The following is a 25,431-nucleotide window of genomic DNA, read 5'->3' as shown; positions in this document are numbered from 1 at the left end:
AGAGAGAGAGAGAGAGAGAGAGAGAGAGAGAGAGAGAGAGAGAGAGAGAGAGTGTGTGTGTGTGTGTGTGTGTGTGTGTGTGTGTGTGTGTGTCCCTCACGCCTTTTCTGTGCTTCTCAAACCCTTCCGGGCTTCTTCCAGCTCGCAGGCGGCCTGCTCCCCGCAGCGGCGGAGACAGGTGCAGCGCCGGCAGCCGCCTCCCACCCCCAGGGCTCGCCGGCGACCCTACATCCCGCCAAGCTGGCCGCGCCCTCGCCGCTCCGCCCCCTTCCCGGCGCGCGCGCGCACACCGGCGGAGGCGCGCCCGTCCGGCGGGGCCGCGCACGCAAAACTGTCGCTGCCGCCGCCGCCGCCGCCTCCTCCCTCCCTCCCTCCCTCCCTCTCTCCCTCCCTCCCTGCTGGCCCTCCTCCCCTTCCCTCCCCTCCGCCCCCTTCCCTGTAGGCAGCCGGCCCGCCAGCCCGCGCGTCCGTACTGCCTGCCTCCCGGCCCCTGGCGATCGGGCTGGGTCTCTCCCCCGCCCCCAGGCTCCCCCGGTCGCTCTCCTCAGGCGGTCGCCGGCGCTCGGTGGATGTGGCTGGCAGCCGCCGCCCCCTCCCTCGCTCGCCGCCTGCTCTTCCTCGGCCCTCCGCCTCCTCCCCTCCTCCTTCTCCTCCTCAGCCGCTCCTCTCGCTGCCGCCGCCGCCTCCACAGCCTGGGCCTCGCCGCGATGCCGGAGAAGAGGCCCTTCGAGCGGCTGCCTGCCGACGTCTGCCCCATCAATTACAGCCTTTGCCTCAAGCCCGATTTGCTGGACTTCACCTTCGAGGGCAAGCTGGAGGCCTCCGCCCAGGTACGGCGACCCTCGGGTGCCGGGGGCGAGCTGCCGGGCAAGCAGTTAGGCCGCGCCCACGGGCTGGGCTGGGGGCCCGGTCGGCCGGGCGAGCGGGCGCGCGGGCCTGGGCGCTGCGGACCTGGGGCTGGGGGGGGCCGCCTCGGGGACGGGCGCGCCCCTCTGGGGCGGCCGCGGGGCGCCCGGCGGCTGTGCTCTGCCCTGCCGGCCTGGGGCCCGGGCCGTGCTGCAGGGAGCGCCGCGGGAACCGGCCGGCCCGGCCCGTGTGCCCCTCGGGGCCAGCACACCTGTGTGGAGCCTCCCCCAAACCCCGGCCCTTCCGGGCTTGGGCTTGGTCTGGGAGAGGGTGGAGGGTGTTGGGGAGGCCAGAGGGGTCATCGGAGTCCATGCGTAGCCTCCTGACTCAGTTCTTTTCTCTCGTTCTCCCTACGCCCCATGGAGGACACATTGGAAGGGGCAGTCATCTGGGACTCCGGCTGCCGCGCGTTAGCCAGGAGGGGAGATTCTAGAAGGGGGAAGAGGGTGAGAAGGAGAATGTTAATCCCGGGCAGCCTTGCTGAGTTCTCCCCGCCTGCTCCGGCCCAGGGGCTGGGTTTCTAAGATGATCCGCCCCCTCCCCCTTCTTTCCCTCAAGTGACAGTGCAGCATTGACTTTGTTCTCTCCTAACCTCTAAAGAAGCTGAAGGAGGACCCCCATCTCCGCTTTTCCTTCCATCTTCTTAGCTTTGCAGCCTTTAAAGCAGGTGGATTTATTGGTACAGCGATGGTTGCTTAGCAGTACCCTCCTCTGAAAGAAGCTATTGGTTTTAGCATACCACCGGTGAAAATATTCCATTAGTCTTCATTGCAGTTTTTGGTGAATCATGCTCCCCCCGCCCCTCCCCCCGCAGATTATCTAAAGTATTGTTTGATTTTGGAGATCATTAGTATTGATGCCCTACAAAGATCTAGAACAATAGACATTTGTGATACCATGTTATATGATGTATTATGTGAAGTCTGTAATGAAAAATGGGAACTGTTTAGTAGTTACCTTTAAAAAGAATGATGGTAAATACATTTTGTTTCATTTCTTTTCCTCCTGCAGTCAGGGGGAAAAAATCAGTAGGCCTCAACCTTAAAGATTAGGGTGTATGTAGCAGCGAAATGAAAGAAATGTAGACTAGGGTAGCGTTCGAATGAATTGAAAGTTGGCAGTTGTTTTTGAAAGCCGAGTACTCAGACTGAAAATATGTCTAAAAGTGTAGAATTTAAAAGTATACTGTCAGATTTGGAGTGCTTGTACGAAAGCATGAGGGCTCTGTTGTCTGGCTGCATCAAAAGGCAAAACTTACCCCTGTGAAAGTCAGGTGATTTAAAAATTTTCCATTAAGAATATGAATCAGAATGAGTGCATCTTGGGTCTAAATTAGGATTTGAGAGGGTTATTTGGGAGAGACTGTTTATTTAAGCCAAGTGACTAGAGTGTTTGATATATATTGGCTGTGGGCAGATGGGAGGGATTGTAAACAGTAGTGTGTCTTGTGACTTGGCAGACCTGTGGGAAGAAGGACCTAGCAATGAATGAGTTTGCATTATGTGCAAAGACTAACATTAAAAAAAAAATCATTTGTTTCTTTACCCCAATAGTTGGTGTACCCCATAATGCATTCATAATTTTGAGAGGTATACATATTTAGGGAAAAGTTTCAGAAAAAATATTATCAATAATAAAGATTTTCAAATGATTATTTTATTGGGAAATGATAGTTTTGTTTGTGTTAGGGTATAACAACAAGCAGTGACATACTTGTCCTTACCCCTTTTCTACTTGCTTTTGGAAAGAAATGAGAAATAGTTGGTGGACTGGTTTGGGCCAATGAAGGAGCGTGTGGTAATGTACTAGGTATTAGCAGGGACTCATTAATTTGATACAAGGAAATAAATGAATCTTTTTTTTTTTTTTGTAACATTAAGTTTTCAAAGCTTTTCAGAAAATTTTTTTCAGGCAAGGTGGCAACACAAATGAAAGATGGCATGATAGAGAATTCTAACAGGTTTTATTAAAGGATGATTGGACTTTTTAATTGTATGCTTTGCCACCTTTGGAAGTGTAAAGAGGAGTTAACATTAGTAAAAAGTTAATATTAGTAGTAAAAAGCATATATTGATGTTTTTGAAATCCATAGATTGGAGCAATAAGTTTAACTTGTGGCATTAGGTGGTATCTGATTGTGGAAATATAAAATGTGGACAAAATTATATCTCTAGAAGCCTAGATTGATAATTGGTATTGTGTCAGTTCCCTAACAGTTTGGAATTACATTGCACAAAGTATGCAAGTTGCTTGGTTGCTTTAGTTGCAAAATTTTATGATAAGCTCAGAGTATTTGTACAGGTTACATATTAGAAACTTAGTGGAGTTTTAACCTGGTCTGGGGTGTGGACTTCTGGGGAAGATGAAAATTAGTCAGTGTGCAGTGATTTAAAAGTAGTTGTCTTTTACGTAAGTGAGTGTGGTCTAATTCAGCAGGTTTTGAAAATGTGTTATCATGGGCCTAGAAAAATGGGACATTCCCTTTCCTCTCCTTTTACATTAGGATATTTGAGAGGAACAGACTTCGTAGCTATTTAAAATTCTGACTCTCTTGCTTTGTGGATAATTAATTTAAAAATAGATTACAAGTTTATGTGAGTGGCTACAGTTCCTGGTTATGAGTGTATAGTGGTTTATACAGTAATTCTCTTATGGAAATATTTCACCTGTGCCAGAGAAATTAACTTTATCCTTCAATGCCAGAAGTCAGGATATACTAAACAATCCCTGGCCTCCGCCAACAAAATATTCATGATGGTGATGACTAAATTGGCACGTAGAGGAGAGTTTCAGATACAGTAGATTGTTTGGCAGACTACAACTTGGCGCCTAAATGGATGTTATTGTCACCCTGTGTTATGGAATTTTCTGCCCAAATTTTGCAGATATTCTATGCAGTCATTTTAGTAGTTTTTTATTACTTAAAACAGATAAAGTTAATTAATTTGTACAGCATTGTGCTAGATCACTAAATGGTCTTAAATTAAATTTGAAAGATTGGTCATAAGGAATTGAATTTGTTCAGATTTTCTATTCTGTTTCTTGAAATGTATCAATGAGGAAACACCTGGGTATAAGAAACTTTTGTATGGTAAGTCCAGTATCATCTGGCATTGAATTTTGCAGTGAATTTTCCAGATAAATGAAGCTTACCCTTTGAGGCACTCAGACTTTAAAAAATATGTAAATATTTTGATGGAAATGTTTATCTTTTTAAGCTCCATAATTCCTCATAATCTAGGTTTCTTTCTTTTCTTCTTTTTCTAAATACTGGACAGCATTCTAACATGTCATTGATACTTACATCCATAGATTACCCAAAACTGTGTAATTACCCAAAACTGTGTACTATAATTTATTAGTTTCATATCTTTTCTTTAAAGTTTGTTTTCCTTACTCTCAGGTTATTACTTGCTGCTTGTTGTGCCTTGTTGCTCCCTATTGTGCAATTTCTTCCCTCTTCTATTTTACTGAACTTGATCTGAAGAGGTCTAAGTAACCAAATAAACAAGCTTGTTTGAGCTTAAAATTTTTTTCTAAGTGAGGGTTTGATGGATTCTCTTCTGAGTGTAGGGTATGAGCTTTATTGTATGGACTTTGAATCATCTATTTTGGCTTCCATAAAGGCTTTTTTTTTTTTTTTTTTTAAACTTCCTGGTTCTTGATAATTGATATTGTCCAATACAACAATACAACCTGGATAAATGCAGTCTTGAGTAGTAAATTATCTATGAAACTTCTCTGAACTTTGCTACATAAATGAGCCTGTTCTTATTGTAAAGTAAATCTTATTCTAATCTGTATTTGAGTCTGTGGCAAAGGACTGAGTCTTCAGATAGCTGTTTTGTTGTTAATTTAGTTGTCTAGATCTTGGAGATTCCATTTTGAACACCATACAAGTATGTAGCTCTCAGTTTATTTGGCCACATGTAATCACTTTAAAATTTTATTTTAAATTAGGAAACATTTTAAATACAGAGAAAGTAACCACCACCCAGATTTAGCAGATATTAATGTTTTGCCCCATTTGTTTTAGCGTGTACATGATGTTTTTTGGAAAATAAAATGTCACAGAAACCACTAAAGTTCATTTCCATCTCTTCTCGCCCTCACCCTGAGAGGTAAATTCTCTTTTTTGGTAGGTATTATTCCTATGTATAGTTTTAAAGTTTTAGGGTGTACAAAAGTAGCTACAAACAATAAATAGTAATGTTCTGTATGTTCATGTGTTTATGTGTTATGTTTGACTTTCTGCAGCTTGCCCTTTTTAATGTCTCTTTTGTTAGAAAACTCAGCTCAATTTGTGTTTACTAATTATTTGCTCCTTATTGTCTTTAGAAATTATAGCCCTATTCCACAAAGGCAATGATTATTACAAAATTTTAATGATGAAATCACTTTTTAGGCAAAGTGACTCAGGCTTCAGACTGACTGGTATTTAGAATTATCACACTGGAGAGTTCCTTTTACTAAAATCGCAGGATTTTAGCAATCAGAAAAAAACCCTTTTGAGTCTTTCTAGTACATGTAATGTGTATTCCTGAGTGATTGTAGTAAAGACTTATTCAGGAAAAAAATTGTCTCAGATTGCTGCTTTCCTAGCTCTTAGGAAACTTCCATTGTAAAATTGTTACCAATGGTCAAGCTGTCTCTTCAGTAGAACCATTACTTAACATTTGGTTCAGTTGAAGTACAGTCTGTATGGGACTCCAAGAAGACTTAACTAACCCTGGGTTTGAATCAAAGAAAGGATATGCTAACGTTCCATTCATTAATAGCACCAAATGGAAAAGTTGAAAATAAGCTTGTTATCAACACAATTTATATGCCAGTTTTAACATTCTGCTTCTATTTTAAGTTTGGAAAGTGAAGATTTTTTTTTAAAAGGATTTTTAAAATAAATTTATTTATTTATTTATATTTTATTTTTGGCTGTGTTGGGTCTTCGTTGCTGCGCGTGGGCTTTCTCTAGTTGTGGTGAGTGGGGGCTACTCTTCGTGGCGGTGCGCGGGCTTCTCATTGCAGTGGCTTCTCTTGTTGCAGAGCATGGGCTCTAGGTGCATGGGCTTCAGTAGTTGCGGCATGTGGGCTCAATAGTTGTGGCTTGCGGGCTCCAGAGCACAGGCTCAGTAGTTGTGGCACACAGGCTTAGTTGCTCCGCAGCATGTGGGATCTTCCTGGACCAGGGCTCGAACCTGTGTCCTCTGCATTGGCAGGCAGATTCTTAACCACTGCGCCACCAGGGAAGTCCAGTGAAGATGATAATGCTGAAATTCCTTTGATTTATTACCTGTTTTTTTTAAAATTAAAGTATAGTTGACTTACATTATTACCTGTATTTTTGACAGTGGAACATACAGGTGGTATGCAATAACATGATGATGTTAGTGTGTGAGAAATAATATTGAATCATTAGTCAGTGCTCTTGTTGGGAAAGCATCAAAAAGATCAGTGTGGTGGTTGAGTACTTAAGCATACGCTTAAGTCCACACGGATATTTTAAATTACATTCCTTGGTTGGTACATAGAGTATGCTAATATCCAATATAAGATATAATATGTGCTGTATAATACAGCACATAGTTCTTAAATTTTATAGCATTTTGATTAGGTACTTTATAGACTGTTAGGTGCACATTTAGTCTTGGTCTCTGTGCACGGTTTTTTTTTTTTTTTAAATTTATTTATTTATTTTTGGCTGTGTTGGGTCTTCGTGGCTCTGCGCCGGCTTTCTCTAGTTGCCTCCAGTGGGGGGCTACTCTTCGTTGAGGTGTGCAGGCTTCTCATTTAGGTGGCTTCTCTTGTTGAGGAGCATGGGCTCTAGGCACGTGGACTTCAGTAGTTGTGGCATGTGGGCTCAGTAGTTGTGGCTTGTGGCTCTAGAGTGCAGGCTCAGTAGTCGTGGCGCACAGGCTTAGTTGCTCCGCGGCATGTGGGATCTTCCTGGACCAGTGATCGAACCCGTGTCCCCTGCTTTGGCAGGTGGATTCTTAACCGCTGTGCCACCAGAAAAGCCCTCTGTGCATGTGTCTTAATAATGTCATCTATTAAGTGATTACTATGTATCAGGCACTAAGTGGTAAAAGCCCTTTCTATGGATTATCCTGTTGTTTAAAATGCATCTCTAGGGGCTTCCCTGGTGGTCCAGTGGTTAAGACTCTACGCTTCCACTGCAGGGGGCACAGGTTTGATCCCTTGTCGGGGAAGTTCTGCATGCCGCGAGGTGCAGCCAAAAAAAAAAAAAAATCTCTAATATGAGACAGAATATACTGTCTGTTCTTTAAAGTTTGAGTGGAGTTCTATTATTAAGATAAGTATTTTTGTTCCTTTAGTTCTCCCCTTCCACCCTTCCAGAAATGGCAATACCCTGAAAAAAAGAATTAATTGGGTTTCCTTGGTGGCGCAGTGGTTGAGAGTCCGCCTGCCGATGCAGGGGACACGGGTTCGTGCCCTGGTCCAGGAAGATCCCACATGCTGCAGAGTGGCTAGGCCTGTGAGTCATGGCCGCTGAGCCTGCGCGTCCAGAGCCTGTACTCCACAACGGGAGAGGCCACAACACTGAGAGGCCCACGTACCACACACACAAAAAAAGAATTGCTGTTCAACAAGCAGCTTAATTCATTAGTATAAACAGGTGGGTTTTCCCTAAACCCAGGAAGAATTGGAATGTACTTGTAACTAGATGTTGTGCCCTGTACCTTTCCAAAGTTAACGAACACTTTCCCTCAAAATGGTACAATAGTAGTGAGATAAATGTCATTTGGCATATGTAGTGTAGTACAGGTATCTTTTTTTTTTTTTTTTTTTTTTTTTTTCGGTACGGGGGCCTCTCACTGTTGTGGCCTCTCCCGTTGCGGAGCACAGGCTCCGGACGCGCAGGCTCAGCGGCCATGGCTCACGGGCCTAGCCGCTCCGCGGCATGTGGGATCTTCCCGAACCGGGGCACGAACCCACGTTCCCTGCATCGGCAGGCGGACTCTCAACCACTGCACCACCAGGGAAGCCCAGTACAGGTATCTTGACATGGTAGATTAACTGCTTGGCTACCATTAAATTCATTGTAGATGTTGGTGGATGAAAATAGGATTGCCTAGGTAAAGATTAAGACATGTAACTAGGGACTTCCCTGGTGGTCCAGTGGTTAAGACTCCGTGCTCCCAATGCAGGGGTCCTGGGTTCGATCACTGGTCAGGGAACTAGATCCCGTGTGCCAGAACTAAGACCTGGCGCAGCCAAATAAATAAATAAATATTAAAAAAACCAAAACAAAACAACAAACATGTAACTAAGCCACTGTTAATGATTTTGTTGGCATAAACGTCAAACTCTGGAAGGTTTTTATTCATTTTACCCTTTGGAGCACACCCCAGTGCTTCATTTTTGTGTTTCTGAAAATTTTTTTTAAAGTCAGTTTGTGAATAGGCAAAGAGTTGTTCTTTTCTTTTTGTTCAAACATAGTGCTATAAACAGCCAGTTGAGATGTAAAAGTTTTAGTGCTGTTTAGGTATGTTCTGGTGAAGTAAACAGTGTGAAGGAATATTATCACTTACAAAAAAAACCCCAAAAAACAAAAACCCAAAAAACTGTTCACTAAATGGCATTTTTGTTTAGAAACAGGAAGATATATGAGAAGAATTTTTTTTTTTTAAATGAGCCAAAATAGTTTCACTTTATGTGTTAGAGATTTTGACAGTCTGTTACAGGCTTAATAACATACTATCTGTAATTTAGGTCAGGTAATTTTAGTTTAATATTAATCATGTTTATGTATTGGTTATTAATAAAATAATTACTCTTAGGTATAGCTTTTTCATACAGATTTTATATTACTCTGTGTCCTTACCTAGTTCTGTGGTCCGTTCAGTGACACTCAAGGCACTGTTGGGTTTTGTTTGGTCTATACAGTGTTTTAGAAAATTTTGAATTAGTTGTCATCAATTAGAAATTGGGAGATTGCACATGAAATCTGAATTTGTGGCTTTTTTAAATTGGAAGATCTGTCAACACTGAGTCTGTTTTTTATTGTATATAGCAATAATTGGTTAGCTCCAAGAAATGTCTACTTCCCCCTTCCTTTACACATAGCTTTCCTTTATGCATAGCCTTCACCTGGCCTACTGTACTCATCTGTTTCATTGGCCTCTGTAGGCATATGTGATTTAGGACATCTGTATTTTTGTTATTTTAGATTTAGACCATTAAAATGTCTGAAAATGAATTTGAGATTTTGTGTAATGCAACAGTTATAGAAAGACAAGGTTCCAACCAAATGGAAAATGAGCAAGGGTTATGAATGAGCAAGTAGGAGAGGAAAAACTTAAGGGTCAAAAAAGAAAGAAAGAGAGAGGGAGGGAGGGAAGCAGGGGTGGGGGAGGCAGAGGAAGAGAAACAGAAAGGAGAAAGAGAAAGAAAAGAGGTAACTCATATTACTAGTAATCAGAGAAATTCTAATTAAAACAATAATGGAATACCATTTTTTAAAATAAATTTACTTATTTATTATTTATTTTTGGCTGCATTGGGTCTTTGTTGCCGTGCACAGGCTTTCTCTAGTTGTGGGGGCTACTCTTCCTTGCTGTGTGCAGGCTTCTCATTGTGGTGGCTTCTCTTGTTGCAGATCACAGCTCTAGGGCGCTCGGGCTTCAGTAGTTGTGGCACATGGGCCTAGTTGCTCCATGGCATGTGGGATCTTCCTGGACCAGGGGTCGAACCTGTGTCCCCTGCATTGGCAGGCGGATTCTTAACCACGGCGCCACCACGGAAGTCCCTGGTATACCATTTAATACCCACCAGACTGTCGAAAAATTAAGTTTTTTGGAGGTTGCTGAAACTGGGATTTCTTTATTCTTTGCTTATCGGAGCGTGCATTGAAACTACTCTGGAGGATAATTTTAGCAATTCTTGGTAAAGAAAATGGGTGCACAAGAAGACATGGGCCAAGATGTTTATTATAGTACTCTTTTACATAACAAAAAAGTGGAAATAACCTAACTTCCTTCAGGAAGGAAATGGATAAATAACTGTGGTTTATTTATAGAATGGAATACTACTATGCAGAAGTAAAATTAATGAGTTAGGTTTACATCTATCAGCATTTACCTATCTCAGAAACAATGTTAAATTAAAAAAACAGGTTGCAAAAGGTTATACACACTTTTGATACCATTTGTGTAAGATTAAAAACATTCTTTGCTGATCTTTATATATGTAACAAAAGTACTAAACATATATGAGAGAGATATACATTAGCCTTAGGATAGTGGTTATCTCTAGGGAATGAGGAAGAGAGGAATGGGCTTTCATTATATCTGTATTTTATTTTTTGGATCTAAATCAAGTAAGACAAAGTCTTAAAAGTTTATTTAATCTTGATGGTGAGTCATTAGTGTCTGTTATATTCAAAATGTTTCTTCAGGAAAAGAAAAAATTTAGAGAGTGTTTTATGAAGTTCTGACATAGTTTATGATACCAGATTTCTTCCTCTATCCTTACAAAAAGAGGGGACCCTCATGATGGTTTTGATGTGCAGGTTGAAATACATGATTAATTGCAACATATAAGAAATGTTTCCTAATTAAAATTTTTTTGAAATTAAAAAGTTTAATTAAGAAGTTGTTTTAGGGCTTCCCTGGTGGCGCAGTGGTTGAGAGTCCGCCTGCCGATGCAGGGGACACGGGTTCGGGCCCCGGTCCGGGAAGATCCCACATGCCGCGGAGTGGCTGGGCCCGTGAGCCATGGCCTCTGAGCCTGCGCGTCCGGAGCCTGTGCTCTGCAGCGGGAGAGGCCACAACAGTGAGAGGCCTGCGTACAGCAAAAAAAAAAAAAAAAAAAAAAAAAAAAAAAAGAAGTTTTAAATCAAGTTTAAGTAGAAAAAAAAAAGGCTTTTATTTAGCTCATTGGTCAGATCTTTGAATTCTGTGAAATACCTAAGTATTTATTATTGCTTTTAATATAATCCAGATATTATAATATCTATTCAGAACTAGTCATTAATTTATACCATTGATGCATATATATTTAGTATTGGTTTAAGTGGTGTTTGGCAAGGGTCCCCAACCCCCGGGCCTCGGACTGGTACCAGTCCGGCCTGTTAGGAACCAGGCTGTACAACAGGAGGTGAGCAGCAGATGAGGGAGTGAAGCTTCATCTGCTGCTCCCCATCGCTCCCATTACCGCCTGAAACCCGCACCCCCCCCATCCATAGAAAAATTGTCTTCCACGAAGCCGGTCCCTGGTGCTAAAAAGGTGGGAACCGCTGATGTATGGGTTTTTAAAAATTGCCTGTGACATATTTTAGGCTGAGATGAAGATGTACATATTATTAACCTAGGCTCTCTCTGACATTGCCGATTTTTTTTTTTTCTCCTTAGGTGAGGCAGGCAACCAATCAGATTGTGATGAATTGTGCTGATATTGACATTATTACAGCTTCATATGTACCAGAAGGAGATGAAGGTAAGCGCTGTTTTCCCTTTTAATTTGCTGTCTCTGTGTTTATGTATAATATGTACTTGTATGTGCTTTTGTGTGTGTGTATACATAATGTATACACTTGCAAATTAAGATATTAATGTTTGTTACTTTTGAAATAGGAAAATTCTTTAGATGTTCATAGGAGATATTTGAGTAATGTAAGATAAAGGAAATGTAACAATTTAAATTCTGCTTCAAACATTAACTTATTTTGTGACCCTAGGCAGATCACATTTCATGAGTGTAAAATAAATATAATATCAATCATGTAAAGCTGAAGAGTTATTTAAAAATTAAGTACTTTGGACATGAAAAGTTTCTCAGGCAGGCTTAGTTCATATGCGGTTTTCTTAAAGTTTTTTTTTTTCTCTTGAAAAATAGATTAAAATTGAGATAGTGTTACTCATAATTGGGAGAAAAATATTTGCTTTATGAGATCTAATGTGAAGGTTAGAAACTAGATGATGGAGTTAATTACAGGGGAAGAATATGTTTAAAAGAAACATGGTATAGAATGTGAGGGAACTCAATTAGCATCTTTAAAATAAGAAATATTTTGGACCTTGTAATTACAGTAAGAATTAAATTGAATAATCAGTTTGGGCCTGAATTCTTATTCCCACATAAACTGCATTTTAAAAAGTTATCAAGTTTGGTATAAACTCACAAGTGTATTAATATTGGATCTGAATTACTTTTTACTCTTGACTTCTTCACATTCCTTGTTAAAATGGCTTATTGGTTAGCCTCTACTACTCAGACTTTTCCTCTTAGAAAGTCTTCTTATTTGATATAAATTAAGTTAGAAATTTGACCTTTTAATTTACATTTTGTATTGCTATTTCCCTTCTTTACATTATACTGAAAATAAGCATACAAGTAACATTTTAAGGCCTGGCTATATTTATTTTGTGGATTTTTCTTAAAATATCTTGTCCATAGAAAGATTAAAAAATGCAAGTAGCAGTTGAGCGTATTATTGCCAAGAAGTACTTATGTTCAGTTGATTGTAATTGAGATCAGCTGCTGCCATTTTAAGTTAGAGGAACAGATCCTTCAAATGGACTTTGATTGAGTGCCAACTTTAAAAAAATTGTTTGGTAAATGAAAGAGAGACTGTTTAATTTCTTTAGCTGAAGAAAAATGGGAGCACCTTAGCTAGGCATATCAAGGCAAGCTTTCTTTGTTGTAGATAGAGAACATTTAAATTCAATATAGGGTTTTAAAATGTTGTCAAGTTTAGATAGGTAGAACTAGTAAAATAAGTGTGTACCCTCCAGCTGGCATGGTTTCAGCTCAGGTTTGTTTTTTTATCCTCCTCTACTGAAGTGCCAGGAAAGAATTCAGAGAATTTAAATGTTTGAATATGCATAACTGAATGGTGCCAAGCTCATAATGATCTGAATCTTAAGGAAGCAGCGTTAGTATTCTCAATGAAAATTCATACAGTAGAGAGGATTTGGAGAGTGATTCATATAAAACATTAAATTTTTTTACATACATAAAATATTTTCTTCAGAACTAGCTAAGGTACATTTCTCAATTTGTTCTCCTATAGCAGTAGGAAATACCTGGAGTCGTGTAAACCCGTTTAATTTTAGAGTATAAAAGAATGGGGAGTTGTATTAATTTCGTGTTTTAAGGAGTCAGAACAGATAGATTTGGCCTTCCAGGTATATACATAGCTTAATTTTGCCCTTAGATAGAGAAGCATTTCTTGATTTTTATCTTATTTGGAGAGTATAATATTGTTTCTTTAGAAACTAATAGTTGTGAACTTGACTGTCAGCTCCTTCTAGGGCTGTATGCTGGTGACAGGGTGATAAATGGGTTAATAGGAGAGATACCATTTTTTAACCCAGCTAATCTCATCTAGTACCTATTTATGATTGCCTTCTGGAAGACTGTTTTACATATCTGTAGCCAAAATCTTGGTGCTTTCAGGTAAAATCAGAAAATGATTTGAAGGCGTGAAGTTGTTGCTTCTTTGTGTAAGTTTCTCATTGATGAAAAAGGCCATCTTGTGATATGTGCAGTAACCCAGAAAGATCTATTGGCGTGTGTCTTTTTTAAACTAAAGCACTGCCTTTTAAACAGAAATAATTTATTTTAAAACCTATTTGAAATCTTTGTAATATTTTTTAAAATGAGAAATCAGTAAGAAAAACGGCTGAAAACTGTTTTTTTACTGTTCTGCACTTCAAGGGTTGGTGAAATCATTAGCACTTAAGCCAGTGCAAGGAATGCACCTCCCTACACAGTGCAGGGATTAGTATTGTCATCAGCTTCTGCAAGAGAAATACGAAACTTTTGAGTGCCTGAACTCAGGTCCTGACAGGTAAAGAGTCTTTTAATTTATCATTAATAGTTGATGGCTTGGGCGTAACCACATAGAGAATTATCACTTGAAAGTTTTGTACCAACTTTTGCCTTAGTATACTCTGTCAGGTATGTGTTTGCAGAATTAGCTGTGTAAGAAAAAGTTTTTCCATTGGTTACATCATATTTCATGCAGAGTTCTAATATATAGTTTCAGATCCACCAGCATCACTTTGGTTTATCCATAGAAGGCATGTAAATTTTAACACATTTATTCTTAAAGTAGGATTGTATATTTCAGTGTTACGCATATGTGCGTGTGTGTTTAATGGAAGGATAAAACAAACAGCTTAGAAATACTGCCAAATATTAATTTTGAGCAAAACTATTCACTTCAAAAATAGGAAACGTTCCTCACACTTGATCATAAGCTTTTATCCAACTGTTAGTAATCTATATTCTGTCATACAGTTATGTGTGGATTAGTAAAAACATTAATAAACCATCTTCTCTTTGCAATAGAATTGTTCATGGCATTGTTCTGAAAATACATATGTGACTAATTAAGTGCTAGCCCTCAAAGTCAGGAGGATTGAAAGAGAAGGGAATATAGTCCTTTCTAATACAAATGTATTGAAATATATCGTATTTCATAAGGAAATTTTCAAAGAAGTCTGAGTATAACTTTAGTTACACAAATAACAATATAGGGTAGTGGCCTAAAACCAAAGTTACTGTGGGGTTAAGCAAATAACAACCTTGAATGAATTGGGCTGGATGTAGGAAAATAAGAATGTTGGGGCAGAGGCTGAACCAAAGAGTCCATGTCTCACGTAAATCTACTAACATTTTAAAGAACTTTTTCTGGCCAAACAGAACATTTTTGTGGGCCATATTGAGTTCTGTTGATTTTGCAACCTCTAAAGAGGGATTCCAGAGAACTGTGGTGTGTATGCATATTCTTATCACTTGGACATGAAGATAAGACTTGAACATAGTTAGATCCTGGTTGGGGAACTAAGATCCCACATGCCACGCAGTGCGGCCCCCCCCCCCCCAAAAAAGAAACTTCCCTGGTGGCGCAGTGGTCAAGAATCTGCCTGCCAATGCAGGGGACACGGGTTCGAGCCCTGGTCCAGGAAGATCCCACATGCCACAGAGCAACTAAGCCCGTGTGCCACAACTACTGAGCCTGTGCTCTAGAGCCCGTGAGCCACAATACTGAGCCTGCGTGCCACAACTACTGAAGCCCACGTGACTAGAGCCCATGCTCTGCAACAAGAGAGGCCACCACAGTAAGAAGCCCACGCACCATAACGAAAAGTAGCCCCCACTCTCAGCAACTAGAGAAAGCCCGTGCATCAGCGAAGACCCAATGCAACCAAAAATAAAGAAAGAAAAAGGAAAACAGGGCTTCCCTGGTGGCACAGTGGTTGAGAGTCCGCCTGCTGATGCAGGGGACACGGGTTCGTGCCCCGGTCCGGGAAGATCCCACATGCCATGGAGCAGCTGGGCCCGTGAGCCATGGCCACTGAGCCTGCGCGTCCGGAGCCTGTGCTCTGCAACGGGAGAGGCCACAACAGTGACAGGCCCGCGTCCAGGAAAAAAAAAAGAAAAAGTGTTTTTTTAAAAAAAAAAAAAGAGAAAAAACCCTTACGAGATTCTTCTAAGTTCTTAATTGAAACTGATATAAATTATGTATATTATGCCATATCACTATTAAATATGTTAAGCAAATTGTTTTAGTTTGCTATATGAGTTCCAGTGGTATGTACTTTAAAAAAATTCAGAATCTAGCATAATAGCTCTTTTAGGTAGCTTTTAGTTTTTCGAGCACTAAAATGGCATTGTTTTTGAGAACTTGTTTTTATTTTGTCTCTCGTTTATTTACTATTCCCAGGTGTATTGAGTTTGGGGATTTTATTTATTTGTTTGTTTATTTATTTTACTTAGAACTCCCAGATTCTCTGGGGTGTTCTTCTTTTCTTTGTTTTTTAAATCTTTTGACCATGCTGCGCAGCATGTGGGATCTTAGTTCCCCAACCAGGGATCGAACTTGCATCCCTTGCATTGGCAGGGCAGAGTCTTAACCACTGGACTGCCAGGGAAGTCCCTGGGGTTTTTTTTTTTTTTTTTTTTTTGGCCACACCGTGAGGCTTGTGGGATCTTATTTCCCTGACCAGGGATTGAGCCCAGGCCCATGGTAGTGAAAGTCCCAAGTCCTAACCACTGGACTGCCAGGGAACTCCCGAGTTTTGGGAATTTTGAAAATAAAGTCTGTTATATGCTATTACTGTTCTGAAGAATAGATGAATTAATGCATAAGCTAACCATAGTGTCCAGGCTACATTGAGGAACCAAATATTTTCCCAGTTCTTTGGTAACTATCAGAGCTGCCTGCTTTCTGAATTAAATTTTGTTGATTTTATTTTTTTAATTAAAATCTTTATTTTTTAGGGTTTTAAGTTCAGTGCAAAATAGAGTAGAAAGTACAGAGATTTCTCATATAGCCCCTGTCCCCACACATACAGCCTGTCCCACTATCAGCATCCCAAACCAGAGTAGTACATCTGTTACAGTCAATGAGCCTACATTAACCTCATTATCACCTAAAGTCCATAGTTTACCTTACAGTTCACTCTTGCTGTGATACATTCCATGGGTTTTGACAAATGTATAATGACATGTATCTACCATTATAGTCTTGTACAGAGTTTTTTTGTTTTGTTTTGTTTTTTTGCGGTACGCGGGCCTCTCACTGTTGTGGCCTCTCCCGTTGTGGAGCACAGGCTCCGGACACGCAGGCTCAGCAGCCATGACTCACGGGCCTAGCTGCTCCGCAGCATGTGGGATCTTCCCGGACCGGGGCACGAACCCGTGTCCCCTGCATCGGCAGGCGGACTCTCAACCACTGCGCCACCAGGGAAGCCCTGTACAGAGTTTTTCAGTACTCTAAAAATCTTCCGTGCTCTGCCTATTTACCCATCCCTCCCCTTGGCAATCACTAATCTTTTTACTATAGTTTTGTCTTTTCTAGAATTAGGTGGAGTCATGCCTTTTCAGATTGGCTTCTTTCACTTAGTAATATGCATTTCTTCCATGTCTTTTCATTGCTCAGTAGCTCACTTCTTTTTAGCTCTGAATAATATTCCCTTGTCTGTATGTGTCAGTTTTTTTTTTCCATTCACCTGCTGAAGGTCCTCTTGGTTGTGTCCAAGATTTGGCAGTTATGAATAAAGGTGCTGTAAATATCCATGTATAGGGTTTTGTGAGGACATAAGCTTTGAACTCCTTTGGCTAAATATCAAGGAGCATGATTCCTGGATCCTATGATAGAAGAGTGTGTTTAGTTTTGTAAGAAACTGCCAAACTGTCCTCCAAAGTGACTGTCATTTTGGATTTCAATCAGCAATGAATGAGAGTTCCTGTTGCTCCACATACTCCCCAGCATTTGTTGTTGTGTCTTGGATTTTGGCTATTCTATAAGTGTGCAGTGGTATGCCATTATTTTAATTTGCAGGACCCTAATGACTTCATGTTGATCATCTTTTCATATGCTTACTTGCCATCTGTATATCTTCTTTGGTGAGATATCTGTTTAGGTCTTTTGCACAATATTAGCTGGATTGTTCTTTTCTTTATTGTTGAGTTTTAAGAATTCTTTGTACATTTTGGATAACCGTCCTTTATCAGGAGTGTCTTTCACAAATATTTTCTCCTACCCTGTGGCTTGAATTCTTATTCTCTGTAATGTTGTCCTTCTCAGAGCGGAAGTTCTTAATTTTAATGAGGTCCGGGTTGTCATTTATTTCTTTCATGGATTGTGTCTTTGGTGGTGTTGTATGTGAAAAGTCATCACCATACCTAAGGTCAATTAGATTTTCTCCTATGTTATCTTCCAGGAGTTTTATGGTTTTGCATTTTACATTTAGGTCTATAATCCATTTTGAGTTAATTTTTATAAAAAGGGTAAGGTCTGTCTAGATTGATTTTTTTCTTTTTTTTGCATGTGGATGTCCAGTTTCCAGCACCATTTGTTGAAAAGATAGGTCCATTGTATTGCTTTTGCTCCTTTGTCAAGATCAGTTGACTATATCTATGTGGGTCTATTTCTAGGCTGTCTGTTTTGTTCCATTGATCTATTTTTCTCTTGTTTCTCCAGTACCACATCATCTTGATTACTGTAGCTTTATAATAAGTCTTGATATTGGGTAGTGTCCTCTGACTTTGTCTCCTTCAGTATTGAGTTGGGCATTCTGGATTGTTTGCCTCTCCATATAAACTTTAGAGTCAATTTAAAAATATCCACAAAATAACTTTCTGGGATTTTGATTGGGATTGGTATTGAGTCTGTAGATCAGGTTGGGAACAAGAAATATCTTGACAGTATTGAGTCTTCTTATCCATGAACATGAAATATCTTTTTATTCATTTACTTCTTTGGTATCTTTCATCAGATATGAATCTTGTACATATTTTGTTAGAGTTATACCTAAGCATTTCATTTTGGGGGGTGATAATGTAAATGATAATTTTTTTTAAGTTGTTTATTTATTTTTGGCTGTGTTGGATCTTTGCTGCTGCGTGTGGGCTTTCTCTAGTTGTGGCAGGTGGGGGCTACTCTTCTTTGCGATGCGTGGGCTTCTCACTGTGGTGGCTTCTCTTGTTGCGGAGCACGGGCTCTAGGCGTGCGGGCTTCAGTTGTTGTGGCTCGCCGGCTCTAGAGCGCAGGCTCAGTAGTTGTGGCACATGGGCTTAGTTGCTCCGCGGCATGTGGGATCTTCCCGGACCAGGGCTCGAACCTGTGTCCCCTGCATTGGCAGGTGGATTCTTAACCACTGCGCCACCAAGGAAGTCCCTAAAATATAATTAAAAAAAATTTTCAGATACCACTTATTCATTGCTGGTATATGGGAAAGCAATTGACTTTAATGTGTTAACCTTGTATCCTGCAACTTTGAACTTTGTATCCTGAAACCTTGCTTTAATCGCTTATTCGTAACAGGAGTTTTTTGTTGATTATTTTGTATTTTCTACATGACCATATCATCTGTGAACAAAGACAGTTTTATTTCTACCTTTCCAGTATGTATACCTTTTGTTTCCTGTCCTTTTCTTGTCTTGTTGCATTAGCTAGAACTTCCAGTATGATGTTGAAAAGTAGAAGTGAGAAGGGACATCCTCGCTTGTTCCTCATCTTAGCTGGAAAGCTCAGAGTTTCTCATTAAGTATGATGTTAACTGTAGGGTTTTTGTAGATATTCTTTATCAAGTTGAAGAAGTTCATCTTTATTCCTAGTTTGCTGAGTGTTTTTATCATGAATGGATGTTGGATTTTGTCAAATGTTTTTTCTGCATCTATTCATTTGATCGTGTGATTTTTCTTCTTTAGCCTGTTTCTGTGATGGAGTACATTAATTTAATTTTGAACATTGAAACCGCCTTGCATATTGCTAATATTTTGTTGAGAATTTTGCATCTATGTTTATAAGAGCTATTTATTGGTCTGTAGTATTCTTGTAATGTCTTGTAATGTGTCTGATGTTGATATTAGGGTAATGGCTGGCCTAATAGAATGAGTTAGGAAGTGTTCCCTCTGCCTCTATCCTCTGGAAGAGATTGTAGAAAACGGGTATAATTTCTCTTAAATGTTTGGTAGAATTCACAAGTGGACCCATCTGGGCCTGGTGTTTTCTGTTCTGGAAGGTTATTTCTTCTTTGACCTGTGTCTTATCTAGACATGTGTTTAGTCTCCAAGTATTTTAGTATTTTTTCAAGCTATTTTTCTTTTATTGATTTCTAATTTAATTCCATTGTAGTCTGAGAGCAGACAGTTTATAATTTTTTATTCTTTTAAATTAGTTAATGTGTGTTTTATGACCCAGAGTGTGGTCTGTCTTGATGAATGTTCCATGTGAGCTTGAGTAGAATGTATAATGAGCTATTGTTTGATGAAATAGTCTATAGATGTCAATTATATCCAGTTGATGGATGGTGCTGTTTAGTTCAGCTGTAACCTTACTGAGTTACTGCTGCTGGATCTGCGTGTTTCTTACAGAAGGGTGTTAAAATCTCCAACTGTAATAGTAGATTCATATATTTCTCCTTGCTATTCTGTCAGCTTTTGCCTCATGTATTTTGACACTCTGCTGTTAGAGGCATACATGTTAAGGATTGTTATGTCTTCTTGGAGTATTGCCCCTTTTATCATTATGTAATTCCCCTTTTTATCCCTGATAAGTTTCCTTCTTCTGAAGTCTGCTCTGTCTGAAATTAATATAGTTACTTCCACTTTCTTTTGATTAATGTTAGCATAATATATCTTTTCCCCATCTGTTTATTTTTCTAATGAAACATATTTTAAAATTCTTTTATTTATTGTAAAAAAAATTATTTATTTATTGACTGCGTTGGGTCTTCATTGCTGCGTGCAGGCTTTCTCTAGTTGCGGCGAGCAGGGGCTACTCTTTGTTGTGGTGTGCGGGCTTCTCATTGCTGTGGCTTCTCTTGTTGTGGATCATGGGCTTCAGTAGTTGTGGCTCACGAGCTCTAGAGCGCAGGCTCAGTAGTTGTGGCACATAGGCTTAGTTGCTCCATGGGTTGTGGGATCTTCCTGGCCCAGGGATCGAACTCATGTCCTCTGCATTGGCAGGCAGATTCTTAACCACTGCACCACCTGGGAAGTCCCATCTCTTTATTTTTAATTTATATGTGTCTTTATATTTAAAGTGGGTTTCTTGTGGACAGCATGTAGTTAGGTCTTGTTTTTTGATCTGCTCTGACAGTCTGTTGTTTCATTGGTGTATTTATACCATTGATACCTTTTATGTTTTGTTTTTTTTTTTCTTTTGCGGTACGCGGGCCTCTCACTGCCGCGGCCTCTCCCGTTGCGGAGCACAGGCTCCGGACGCGCAGGCTCAGCGGTCATGGCTTACGGGCCCAGCCACTCCGCGGCATGTGGGATCTTCCCGGACCGGGGCACGAACCCGTGTCCCCTGCATCGGCAGGCGGACTCGCAACCACAGCGCCACCAGGGAAGCCCCCTTTTATGGTTTTAATTGAACATTATATGATGCCATTTTCTCTCCTTTCTTAGCATATCAATTATATTCCTTTTTTTAAGTTTTTTTAGTGATTGCCTTAGAGTTTGCAGTATACATTTACTACTAATCTAGTCCACTTCCAAATAAAACTATACTGCTTCACAGGTAGTGTGAGTACCTTATAATAACAAAATATTCCTAATTCTTCTCTCCCATTCCTTGTGTCATTGCTGTCATTCATTTCCCTTACACATTTGCATCCACACAGAAGCCAACATAATCAAATACATTGCTGCTGTTACTATTTTGAACAAACTATTATCTTCAAGATCAATTAGGAATAAGAGAAGTAAACATTTTTATTTTTCTCTCATTTACTCATTCTCTGATGCTCTTCCTTTCTTTATTGTAGATCTGAGTTTTTGACTTATATAATTTTCCTTCTCTTTAAAGAACTTTTAACATTTCTTGTAAAGCATGTCTACTGGCAACAGATTCCCTCAATTTTTGTTTGTCTGAGAAAGTCTATTCTCACTTTGTAAAAAGAATTTATTTTTTAAGAGCAGTTTAGGTTCACAAAAAGATTGGTTTTCCTTCACTTTGAAGGACAATTTTGAAAGGTACAGGATTCTAGGTTAGTAGTTTTTCTCTCTTGACACTTTAAAGATTTCCTTCCACTCTTTTCTTGCTAGTATGGTTTCTGAGAAGTTGAATGTAATTCTTATCTTTGGTCCTCTGTAGGTAAGGTGTTTTTCTTTTCCTCCAGCTTCTTTCAAGATTTTTTTTTTCTCTAGCTTTGATTTTCTAAATTTTGACTCTAATATGCCTAGGTGTAATTGTTGTTGTTTTTTTTTTCTTTCCCCTCCGTTATCCTTCTCTGAGCTTCCTGGATCTGTGGTTTGGTTTCTGACATTAATTTGGGGAAATTCTTAGTTATTGCTTTAAATATTGCTTCTGTTTCTTTCTCTTTTTCTTCTCCTTCTGGTATTCCTGTTACATGTACGTAACACCTCTTGTACTTTTCCCATAGTTCTTGGATATTTTGTTGTGTTTTTGTTTTTTTCAGTCTTTTTTGTCTTTGCTTCTCAGTTTTGGAAGTTTCTAGTGTCAAGTCCTCAAGAGCAGAGATTCCTTTCCCAGCTGTGTCTAATAATGAGCCCATCAAAGATATTATTTATTTTCTGTTACAGTGTTTTTGATCTCTAGCATTTCTTTTTATTTCTCAGAATTTCCATGTCTCTGCTTGCATTATCCATTGTTAGATATTAATCGTACAGGTCTGATAATTCCAACATTCCTGCCATATCTGATTCTAGTCTTGATGCTTGTTCAGCGTCTTTAAGCGGTGTTTTCTGCCTTTTAGTGTGCCTTGCCATTTTTTGTTGAAAGGCAGACATGATGTACTAGGTAAAAGGAACTGCAATAAATAGGACTTTAATAATGCAGTGGTAAGGTAAGAGGGGAGCAGAAGCATTCTTTAGTCCTATGATTAAATCTTAGTCTTTCCGTGAGCTTGTGCTCCTGGTCTGTGAGCTTCACTGGTGCTTCTCAGGTTTTCTTACCCCCTTAGGTAGAATATTTCTTACCCCCTTAGGTAGCCCCCTTAGGAGGGGCTGGCGTTGGGCATTTACTTTACCCCAGGTAGGTTAGGCTCTGATGGAACCCCAGCAGGTTAAACTCTGGTAAAATAGTTTCTTCTGAGGGCAGGTTTTGTTAAGAACAGAATATTCTAGCATATTTCAGAATGGTTTCTTTTCCCCTCCCCTTGCCGGAAGCATGAGAGGATTTTTCTCTGATATTTACTTTTAGGACCTGGTACAGCTCCTGAAGGTAAGACTCATAAAAAGCATGAGGGTCTCCCTATGACTGGGTCCTCCTGGAATTTTAAACTCTCAAGCTTGTCCACACTGAGCCTCCAGCACTTCATCAATTACAGTTCAGGTATTCCTACCCCAGCACTAGTTGCCAGGGGTGATTTCTTCTTGTGGGTTTCTGCCCAGGTATGTTGTGATTTTCTGTATCTGCCTGTCTCCAGTTTTTTCAGCAGTGGTTTGCTCTTTGTCCTCACTTCTCTGGTGGATCTAAGGAGAGTTGTTGATTTTTCAGTTTCTCCAGATTTTACTTGTGTTGTTAGGATGGAGTGGCAACTTCTAGGCTCCTTACATGTAAGACCAGATATCAGAAATCCTCCTAGTGATTTTAGTTTTATTTCCAATATAAAAGGTTGCATTCTTAAAATATAAAAGCAATATGTGCCCTTTTGTAGACATGTGCTTTCATTTCTCTTGGGTAAATACCTGGGAATAGGGACTTCCCTGGTGGCACAGTGGTTAAGAATCTGCCTGCCAATGCAGGGGACACGGGTTCGATCCCTGGTCCGGGAAGATCCCACATGCCGCAGAGCAACTAAGCCCGTGTGCCACAACTACTGAACCTGCACTTTAGAGCCTGCGAGTCACAACTACTGAAGCCCGCTCACTCTAGGGCCTGCATGCCGCAACTACTGAGCCCGCGTGCTACAGCTACTGAAGCCTCCGCGCCTAGAGCACGTGCTCCACAACAAGAGAAGCCACCGCAATGAGAAGCCCGCACACTGCAAAGAAGAGTAGCCCCTACTCACCACAGCTAGAGAAAGCCCACGCGCAGCAACGAAGACCCAATGCAGCCAAAAATAAATGAATGAATGAATGAATAAAAACACTTAAAAAAAATACCTGGGAATACAATGGCTGCATAATATGGTAAATGGAGAATTTTTAAAGAAACTGCCAGTTTTCTCAAATGGTTGTACATTTTATATCCCCATCAGCTGTGTGAGATCCAGTTGCTCCATATCCTTGCTAATGTTTCTTTTTTTTTTTTGCGGTACGCGGGCCTCTCACTGTTGTGGCCTCTCCCGTTGCGGAGCACAGGCTCCGGACGCACAGGCTTAGCGGCCATGGCTCACGGGCCCAGCCGCTCCACGGCATGTGGGATCTTCCCGGACCGGGGCACGAACCCGTGTACCCTGCATCGGCAGGCGGACTCTCAACCACTGCGCCACCAGGGAAGCCCTCATGAAACTTTTATATTTTCTTCTAAGAGTTTTATAGTGTTAGTTCCCACATTTAGGTCCCTTTTATAGTGTTAATTCCCACATTTTGATCCATTTTTGTATATGGTATAAGGGGTTCAACTTCATTCTTTTGCATGTGGATATCCAGTTTTCCAAATACTATTTTTTGTTTGTTTGTTTTTTCAGTACGCAGGCTTCTCACTGCTGTGGCCTCTCCCGCCACGGAGCACAGGCTCCGGACGCTCAGGCTCAGCAGCCATGACTCACGGGCCCAGCCGCTCCGCGGCATGTGGGATCTTCCCGGACCGGGGCCCGAACCCGTGTCCCCTGCATCGGCAGGCGGACTCTCAACCACTGCGCCACCAGGGAAGCCCTCCAGATACTATTTTTTGAAGACTTCCCTTTTCCCCAATGAATGAATGGTTTTAGCACCCTTGTTGAAAATCGTTTGACTATATGTGCAAGAGTTTATTTCCGGGCTCTCCATTCTATTCCATTGGTCTATATGTCTGTCTTGATGCCAGTACCACACTTTTTGGGGTTAGGGTAGCCTTGTAATCAGGAAATGTGAGACTTCCAACTTTGTTCTTTTTCCAGATTGTTTTGGCTCTCCAGGGTCCTTTGAGATTCTGTTTGAATTTTTGGATGGGTTTTAAAATTTCTGCAAAAAACACTGTTGGGCTTTTGAGAGGGATTGCATTGAATCTACATATAGATCACCTTGGCTATTGTGGACATCAAACAATATTAAGTCTTCTAATCCATGAACAAGGAATATCTTTCCATTTATTTGTATCTTTAACTTCTTTGAGCAACATTTTGTAGTTTTTAGTGTACAAGTCTTTCACCTCTTTGGTTAAAGTTTTTCCCTAAGTATTTTATGTTATTTTTGATGCTATTGTAAATAGAATGTTTTATTAATTTCCCTTTGAGATTATTCATTATTTTTAAAATAACTTTATTTATTTATTTATGGCTGCATTGGATCTTCGTTGCTGTGTGCAGGCTTGCTCTAGTTATGGCGAGCGGGGGCTACTCTTCATTGTGGTGTGCGAGCTTCTCATTGTGGTGGTTTCTCCTGTTGTGGAGCACGGGCTCTAGGCCCGTGGGCTTCAGTAGTTGTGGCATATGGGCTCAGTAGTTGTGGCTCACGGGCTCTAGAGTGCAGGCTCTGTAGTTGTGGGGCACAGGCTTAGTTGCTCTGCGGCATGTGGGATCTTCCCAGACCAGGGCTCGAACCCATGTCCCCTGCATTGGCAGGTTGATTCTTTTTTTTTTAAAATAAATTTATTATTTATTTATTTATTTTATTTTTGGCTGTGTTGAGTCTCCGTTGCTGTGCACGGGCTTTCTCTAGTTGCAGCCAGTGGGGCTACTCTTTTTTGTGGTGTGTGGGCTTCTCATCGTGGTGGCTTCTCTTGTTGTGGAGCACGGGCTCTAGGCATGTGAACTTAAGTAGTTGTGGCACGCAGGCTCTGTAGTTGTGGCACGTGGGCTCAGTAGTTGTGGCTCACGGACTCTAGGGCGCAGGCTCAGTAGTTGTGGCGCATGGGCTTAGTTGCTCCGTGGCATGTGGGTTCTTCCCAGACCAGGGCTCGAACCCGTGTCCCCTGCATTGGCAGGTGGATTCTCAACC

General features: G+C 40.7%; 1 protein-coding gene across 5 annotated transcripts in view; it reads left to right on the top strand.

The window, feature by feature from the left end:
• Positions 1 to 431: 431 nt before the first annotated feature.
• Positions 432 to 25,431, top strand: part of NPEPPS (aminopeptidase puromycin sensitive) — a 97,321-nt gene continuing 72,321 nt past the window's right edge. For 2 of the 5 annotated variants that reach the window (XR_004524014.2, XM_033848309.2), the window contains exons 1-2: positions 435 to 830; positions 11,277 to 11,361. Coding sequence is in view for 3 of the 5 variants with exons in the window: in XM_033848309.2 (XP_033704200.1) it covers positions 570 to 830; positions 11,277 to 11,361 (346 nt within the window). In the remaining 2 variants the exon portion in view is untranslated. Of the gene's footprint in view, positions 831 to 11,276; positions 11,362 to 25,431 lie in introns of all 5 variants that reach the window. The other 3 variants (XR_012328652.1, XM_033848308.2, XM_033848310.2) reach the window with 3 other exon arrangements.

This window comes from Tursiops truncatus, chromosome 20 (assembly GCF_011762595.2).
Source record: "Tursiops truncatus isolate mTurTru1 chromosome 20, mTurTru1.mat.Y, whole genome shotgun sequence".
Lineage (NCBI taxonomy): Eukaryota > Metazoa > Chordata > Mammalia > Artiodactyla > Delphinidae > Tursiops > Tursiops truncatus.
This window is presented reverse-complemented; position numbering and strand designations above follow the sequence as displayed.